At 40.5% G+C, this 7,697-nt stretch overlaps 2 protein-coding genes across 2 annotated transcripts; one reads left to right on the top strand and one right to left on the bottom strand.

Moving 5' to 3' along the window:
* Positions 1-317: 317 nt before the first annotated feature.
* Positions 318-5,550, bottom strand: twnk (twinkle mtDNA helicase). The gene is made up of 7 exons (XM_034118917.1): positions 5,470-5,550; positions 4,590-5,235; positions 3,589-4,291; positions 2,726-2,966; positions 2,031-2,138; positions 1,775-1,916; positions 318-1,176 (listed from the first exon to the last, which is right to left on the bottom strand). The coding sequence occupies exons 2-7, from the start codon at positions 5,208-5,210 to the stop codon at positions 853-855; spliced, it is 2,139 nt and encodes a 712-aa protein (XP_033974808.1). The 5' UTR covers positions 5,211-5,235; positions 5,470-5,550; the 3' UTR covers positions 318-852.
* Positions 5,551-5,738: 188 nt separating this feature from the next.
* On the top strand, positions 5,739-7,546 carry mrpl43 (mitochondrial ribosomal protein L43). The gene is made up of 3 exons (XM_034119693.1): positions 5,739-6,018; positions 6,234-6,340; positions 6,940-7,546. Exons 1-3 carry the CDS (start codon positions 5,888-5,890, stop codon positions 7,173-7,175), a joined length of 474 nt encoding a protein of 157 aa, XP_033975584.1. The 5' UTR covers positions 5,739-5,887; the 3' UTR covers positions 7,176-7,546.
* Positions 7,547-7,697: the final 151 nt, after the last annotated feature.

The following is a 7,697-nucleotide window of genomic DNA, read 5'->3' as shown; positions in this document are numbered from 1 at the left end:
GAAAATGTATATAGAAAGAAATGACACAGAGGCAATACAGTGCTTCCAGTGTTGCTAAATAGTGCATGAGTTACATTCTTGGTGGTAATATGCATAAATGTGCACTTTAAAGCTTGTTAGTATCTCAACAAAGCACAGACATCTGAGACAAATTAATAAATCTGCCATTGAAACCCAAAGACTAAGCTAAATAAAAAACACATTTGTAGCCATGTGTTGAAAAAGGGTGGCAATATTAACTGTGGAAGTTTCTATCTGTAATAAAGCACACACTGCCCTCTGTTGATCAAATAAGAAAACACAGACATTTTAGCATTCAAGCTTTTTATTTTTTTTAAAAAGTAGCTCATACAATAAATCATCCTTGGACAAAATGCCAGTCGAGCACACTAAGGCAATGTGCAAATGCTTGTATCAGCCTGGCACGCAGACAGTGTGATAGTGTTCTACCGTGAAATATTGGACATTACCATGAAAACGGCATTTTTTGTGAAATTGAACGAGTTAAGATGTATTTCATAAACACTTTGAACAGAGAACTTAATATACAGTAGTAGAAAAGCTTATCATGTGCCAACACTTTCCTATCATCGTTTCACATTCTGCTCAGAACATACTTCATACTTTGCTCCATAATGAAATATATACAATTTTAGTTGGTATTACAGTATTATTAACTATTTGTTTCATTGTGAATTACAATCAGAGCTCATTTTGCATTGCTCCAACATACTTACTATTCAGCTTAGTTGAACCTTTCGTTATTGACATAAAACTGTCAAACATCCTTGCTATCTAACACTTTATCGATCCCAGTAATCTCTTCTGCCTTACAAGTATACTATATTATCGTTACTGCTGCACGCTTTCTTTTCCGGTTACAGTTCGTGGAGCCTTTGCTGTTTTGTCCGCTTTCTCTTTTTTAACCTGTACCTTCTTTACCTCCACCTTCTTCCCCTCGCCCTCCTCGTTTTCCGGCTTGGAGGCGACCTTCCTCAGTTTGTGCTTGCCTTGGATGGGAGCTTCGAAAGTCAGCGAAGACTTGAGGAAATCCAGAGGGAAGATGCCCACGTCTCCGTCGAAGCGGTTCTTGGTGACCTGCAGGGACCTGCGGCCGGGACACGTCACCAGCTTCTTCTCCTGCAGGATCAGGACGTTGTCTGCCTCTTGGCTGGCCTGGAAGGGGTTACAAGTGGAGATGCTTCTTGTAAAAGGACTGCAGCTTTGTAAAAATGGTCAGGACATTTGTATTTTCAAACTCAATTAGTGTTTTTTTTTTATTTGTAAAGATAAGGTACTTTTAAATAGAAAAAGAGCGCGACACTCACGAGCAAATGTATGGAGGAAATGGATGTTAAACAAAAGTAAAATACAGCAAGTAATATAATAGTAGAGATTGAATTTTTATTTGGACTTTCCAGCAGTTTTTCAGAATTGTTATCCTTGGGTAAATAATGATTTGTATAAAAACTCTTTAAATTGTTATATCTGAAACAATATTTTGCGATTGATCTTTTCTTATTCTATTGTTTTGTGCAGTGTTTTTATACTTTAAAACCCTTTATTTATTTATTTTAAGTGTTTATATGCATTTGATCTTTTTTTAAATCACATTTTCCATATACTTTTTTAGTTTTTTTAATTCAATGTTTTGTTCTGTCCTCTCCTTGAGTCCCCTTGTCCTATTTAAAAAGAATTAAGTGTACAAACTTGTGAATCAAATTGTCTTAAAATACAGTTCTGATACTGACTTCTACACCTTTTTCTGTCTTACCTTTGCTGATCCGAAGATGGATGCTGTTTGCAGATCCCGGTCGTCCTCCTCTTTCCTCGGGTGAATGACCAGCGTGACGTGGCAGCTGCTGTTGGTGGCAAACCTCCTGAAGGCTCCAATAATGTGGTCCTGGACAGCAAACCTGGAAACAAAATGTAATTACGTATTTGTGATGGGAAAGCAACATTGATGAAACTGAGAGTGGAACATGAACAAAAGGTTGTTTTTCTTTATATTTGTTTTAAATCTTACTCACTTGTCTACTGAGAGGTTTTCCTGCCCCATCATGAACTGCAGGTTGTCGATGATGACGTGGTTGATATCATACAGGTAGACACTATGTTGCATTGTTTCCAGCACCGCCCTATTGAAAATCCATCCATTAATTGTACAGTCAGTAAAAATAATGCACGGTCTTCAAATATCTGTTTCTGCCGAACTAACAATACAAAACCTCAAATAATAAACTGAAAATTGGCTCTTTTTTGGGGGCGACATCATGAAAAACCAATGTTGTTCGGTAAACATGGGATTCAACAAGCCTTTCAGATCTGGCTCCCCTTTCTATGTAACTTGTTAGAATTTACCACCACCGATGGCTTTTTCAGAAAAGGGATTCAAAGAGACAGCTGCTCAAAATTAAAGCATGTTAACAGGTTCTAGTAGAGACCCAATTTACACGTATAGCCTTAAAATTGAGCACGATATGTCCTCTTTAAAGGGCTTAACCAATGAATAGATGTCAGTTTGTTTTCTGACTTATCCTTGCAGCCCTTTTTAGCTTGAATTTATCAAAGAATTAAAGCAAGTTAAAAGCAAACACTGGCATATTCCTACAGCTACTGTTGACAGAATCCAGTTTAATTAATTGATTTTATGGTCTTGGCTAAAGCACGATGAAAAGTAGCATGGGACTGGGATTTAGAAGGACATATGAATTGAAACACTTACTTGATGTTCTGCTGCCCGTGGAAAGTCATAAAGTAGAGAGGCAGCTCTTCGAACTTGTCTGCCCAGAAGTCGTACTGCTCCAGGTTGTCCTCCAGCCTCTGCATGGCAAACTGAGTGAGCATGACCTTGGCCAGACGCACGTTGTTGATCTCAAAGCTGCCCCACAGCGTGTTGACGCCCTGCATGCAGAGGTCCAGAGCAACCTCGCTGATAAAAGTGGTCTTCCCACTGCCAGTGGGACCTGGTTATAAAAACAAACATATATATTAAGACCAATGGATACATTTTAGTTTCATTTTTTCTTGACCACTTGGGAGCGTTCAAACTAGTTGAAGCACAACTATTGTATTTTTGTTAAATGTTTTCACAAACTAGTGGCCACATTTCTATCTCTGACATTCAGAAGGTCGGTTATAGAGAGCCCTTTGCTACCTTTGGAGCTGTTTTGAATGAAAATGTCTAAAAATGCTGTTTTTAAATATACCAAATTTGGAGAACTCCTTTTTTCAGTTTTATATCTTATTTAACTGACTATCTTTGGGTTGTGGACTGACAAAACAAGACATTTTTAACATCAACTTGGCATTTGAGAACCTGGGATATACATTTATTTGCCATTTTCTGAAATTGTTTAAACAACATTAATCAAGAAAATAATCAGGAGATATTCAATAATAACAACTATGGTTTTGTGGGCTAGAAAACCAAAATAATGTGCAGAAAGATGCAAAACTCTTTTGGGCCTAGGGGAACTGTAGAGTTGGTTGATCATTTTGTATTGTATTAGAATTAAAAAAACAACCAAGACTATACTATGAATTGTGATTCAAAACTTGGTCTTTAAGCATCATGGTTCTTCATACCTGTGAAAACAGTCAGCTCCCCCTTGCGGTGTCCCTTCAGGATCCTGTTGAGCTCGGGAAACCTGGCCCACTTCACTCCGGCCACCTGGTCTGTGTTCGACAGCTCCCCGTACACGTCCTCTCTGAGCTGCTTGAAGGACACGATGGACTTATGTGCTGCTGGGATGGAGGATTTGATGATATGTCCCAGGTTCTTCCCCTGAGCCAGCGCCTCGACGGGACAGGGTCTGTACTCCCCGGGCCGCACCAGCGAGCAGCGCCTCAGACCCAGCTTACGAGAGAAGATCTTAGACGCCTCCCAGGAGCGAATGTCGTCTCCCAGCCACAGCGTCACTCTCTTGAACTGTTCCAGGTAAGGCAGCAGGATGGGTGGGAGGCAGCTGACCCCCCGTGGAAGAGCCACACTGGGGAGTCCTGTGGCCTGGCTCACAGCGAGTGTGTCCAGCTCAGAACCGGTGAGCACCACCTCCGCGTCCATACGGCCCACCAGGGGGAGGCCGAACAGGCTGTAGAAAGAATTACACTTTGGGACTGTGGCTTCTTTATAAATGACTTTGTTATTGTCTGTGATTTGGGCGGAGAGGAGCTTCACGCCCTTCAGGGAGGAGTCGGGGCCCCCAAACCAGGGGAAAACCAGACTCTTGGTGGGTTTAAAGAGTCTCACGCCAAACTTCTTGAGTGTTGCATTGGAGACCTTTGAGATCTGAAACAAAACATTAGTAAAGCTTATTATCCTGTGAGGAAAATTACCGACATGTTACAATATTTTCTGTTTTCGGTACTTGTTGGTTTCTTCCACCTTTATCCCCGAAACATATCTATGTACTATAGGCCTATTGTGTAGAATAACGAAACAAATGTCCTGCCTTGCCTTGCATTTCAATGATGGTGATGTAAATGTGATGGTGTCTGGCAAGTGGGTTTTCCCTATTATAATTTGTATAAAAAGAAAATCCTTAATATGTCATGAAAAAAACTCATGAAATGACCCTCAGAAATACCTGGAACATGGTTTTAACCAGCAGAGCCTCTTCCTCAGGGACGTCAATGAGCGGCACAGAGCTGGACCAGATCCTCTGCACCTCCCTCAGCTCGCTCTCCCTCTCCTCCTGCTCCTCCATACTCTCTGGGTATCCCAGCAGCACATGAGGGCTGAGGAAGTCCTGCTCCTGCTTCTGCATCACCTCCAGACAGTCCTGGATATCCTCCCAGCTCCCTTCCACCAGCGTGTCTTTACACACAAACTGCCCGGTGGTTTTGTCGATGAACAAGGAGTAGCTGTCTTTCCTGTCGGACGGATTGATAAACATGCTCTGAATGTGGAGGCAGCTGTAACCATCGTGGAAGGGAATTTCTTTAGAGCGCAGGTACTGTTTTATGTCTGTGATAGTGACAGGACTTGTAGGAATCTCTAAAGTAGACTTGGCATCCTTTTTATAAGCCCTGGTTCCACTGTGTGCCAGGAAGTAGCCTTTACCAAGAAGCTGTGGAGGCCTATGAAGGAGTCTCTGGGTAAGAAGTCTCACACAGGAAAAGGGTGGGAAGGGTCTTTGGTGCAGAAATCTTGGGGCTGCCACCTGCAAGAGACAGGTGGTGCCCCTCAGCAGCAAGTTCCTCCACATTAGTTATCTGGAAACGACATTAAACCTGCACAAAGAGACAGACAGGTTCATTAACTTACAGCAAAGCTACAACAGAGGTATGTTTGGATGACCTATGCTAGTGTAAGTCACAGAGAGCAAAGACAGCGAGGAAGAAAACCGTTATTTTGTATTAAACAAACACTAGCTATGAAGGGAAATTAGCATGAATGTGCATGAAAGCATCCACTAGAAATACATATCGTTTTAAATAAAAAACAAAGACATAACATTGACTTACTGGCTCTGTCGTCTGCCCTACTTTTTATCCATGCTTCTCCAAACCCCGGGCTTTTCGGTGTGCTTTCAAAACAAGTCCGTGTGAAACATACGCCGAAGTGCACCGAATGCGTGTATATGTTTATGTTAAATGTGAATTCCTATAAAAAATAAATATGGAATTATAAAAAGTGTCTGTTTCATAATTTGAATCCAACATTTTAAATGTCTTTCAAAATAAGTATTATTATTAAGTTCTACCGCGCTCGTGTCATTTAAGTGTTTCACTCCGGTACATATCATCGACGGACCGGAATACATGCATGCCCGTCAAGTCGTCCTCTGTGAATGTTGTTTCTAGCTAGCATATATTTGTCTCTAGCGGTTTTTTAAAAAACAAATGTTTAATTGAAATATATGCGCTAATTGTGTGTTAAACGATGACATCCAGAGGCACACCGAGTCGCTTCCTGCAGAGTGTTCTTCAGAACGGAGTGGGTCGCTATGTCTGCCAGCTCAAACGACTCTCCATCATCTTCTCCAAAAATGCACAGAGCTCGCTGGGAATCAGGTAAAATATATGTTACATACATTACTTTAATATAACCTCTTTCTCAAAGTTACAAATGTTAGTAGTTTTTTGTAAATAAATCAGATATTCTTAGGTTAACTTCGCACGAGTAATTAAACACCGGAAATTGACTGTATGTTTACAACCAATAGGCATACAAAGCACTATCAGTAGGATAAGCACAGCATTTAAAAACGTTTTCCCTTCTTTTTCAGGGGGTTCATTGAAGAGGGAGTGGTGGATTATGCCAAATACAACCCTTCAACTGTCGTGTATGTGTCTCCTCAGCCCTGCAGGATACCCAAAATAGTTGCAGAATACCGTAAGTGCTCAGGACTGTGTTTTGATGTGACATCTGACTAATCCTGAATTTCTTTCCTCACTTTAGCACATGTTTTTAATAAATAGATCAAATAATAATAATAATAATGCTTTATTGTAGTGATTTCCAGGGAAATATATTTTAAAGAATTGCATATATCTTGGTAATATGGACAAATATACTTGTACACTCTCCCCGATGTTAAAAAAGTTAGGAAAAAGAGAGGAAATACATCCGCATGTGTCCTGTGTTGTCTTCTGTAAATCCAACTGCTGTCCCTAAAGAAACTACCTAATACTACGTTGGTGATGCTAAACTACTATAATGCTACTTTAAATCAAAAGCATGAAAACAGGCTCCGGGTTTAACAGGTTAACAGTTACAAGTGAACAACAGTTAATAATGTGTGTTACTACTCTTAGATACTGTAGGGGGCAGTATAACACTGTTTTTTCTGAGACCTCTATTTAGCTAGAAGTAAAAATCCACTGGGAGTTTCACCCAGATGTATTGGTTCTTTGTGACACTGTTAAGTTTTGCAATAAGAAAAGTATGTACTATTAAAAGTAACTTGTACTTCATTCTTTTCCCTCCTGCAGTAAACGGCAACGTGAGGGAAGAAATTGTCACAGGCAAAACGTCGATACAGATTTCTGAGGTTTTGACCAAGCTGACCAATCAGTCCGGCCTGGACATCATCCGCCTCCGAAAGCCCTTCCACACAGACAACCCCAGCATTCAGGGCCAGTGGCACCCCTTCACTAACCGGCCCCCGTGCATCGGCCCCATCAGACCTCAGAAACAAGATGCTGAACAAGGACTATCCAATATTTAAAGTCAAAATGAATGCAAAATTCTAGTTTACTGTAGAAAGATACATCATTTTTTGAAGCTGTTCAAGTGATCAATATGTTGATATGTTGGATATTTCTGCAGAAGACCTCGCTCTGGACTGGGTATTTTTCACCATGCCCTTTTGTCTGTTGGTGGCAGCAATTCTGTGCAGAGCTGTGCCATTATTACCAGCTCTAAATGCCACATTTAAATAGACGTTACATGAATCCTCCAGAGGCTTGTCAGCAGGCATATTAAAAAAGCAGATAACTGATTTTTTAAACCCAAGGTTATTTGAAGATTCATTGTAGTAAAGTGCAGCGCTTGAGAGCAGATGAAACTTTGTATGAAATAAATCTTTAAAAAAAATTGTTCAGTTGCTGGGCATTGGTGTTTAAATTTAGATTATCTTCTGAGTTATATTTTCACAGCTTGTCAGAAAATCAGCAGAGCAACACTGATGTGCTGTCTGCTTCATTAGCTTTGACTGATTTAACTGCACTGATAATACTTCACAGACAAG

This window comes from Trematomus bernacchii, unplaced genomic scaffold (genome assembly GCF_902827165.1).
Source record: "Trematomus bernacchii unplaced genomic scaffold, fTreBer1.1, whole genome shotgun sequence".
NCBI classification, from domain to species: Eukaryota; Metazoa; Chordata; class Actinopteri; order Perciformes; family Nototheniidae; genus Trematomus; species Trematomus bernacchii.
This window is presented reverse-complemented; position numbering and strand designations above follow the sequence as displayed.

Excerpts from the sequence above, each read along its gene's own strand:
- mrpl43 (XM_034119693.1), top strand. The coding sequence starts at position 5,888 with ATGACATCCAGAGGCACACCGAGTCGCTTCCTGCAGAGTGTTCTTCAG. Across the intron at positions 6,019-6,233 it reads CAGAGCTCGCTGGGAATCAG|GGGGTTCATTGAAGAGGGAG; the intron begins GTAAAATATATG and ends CTTCTTTTTCAG. Across the intron at positions 6,341-6,939 it reads CAAAATAGTTGCAGAATACC|TAAACGGCAACGTGAGGGAA; the intron begins GTAAGTGCTCAG and ends TCCCTCCTGCAG.
- twnk (XM_034118917.1), bottom strand. The coding sequence starts at position 5,210 with ATGTGGAGGAACTTGCTGCTGAGGGGCACCACCTGTCTCTTGCAGGTG. Across the intron at positions 2,967-3,588 it reads GGAGCTGACTGTTTTCACAG|GTCCCACTGGCAGTGGGAAG; the intron begins GTATGAAGAACC and ends TTTTATAACCAG. Across the intron at positions 1,177-1,774 it reads CCATCTTCGGATCAGCAAAG|GCCAGCCAAGAGGCAGACAA; the intron begins GTAAGACAGAAA and ends AACCCCTTCCAG.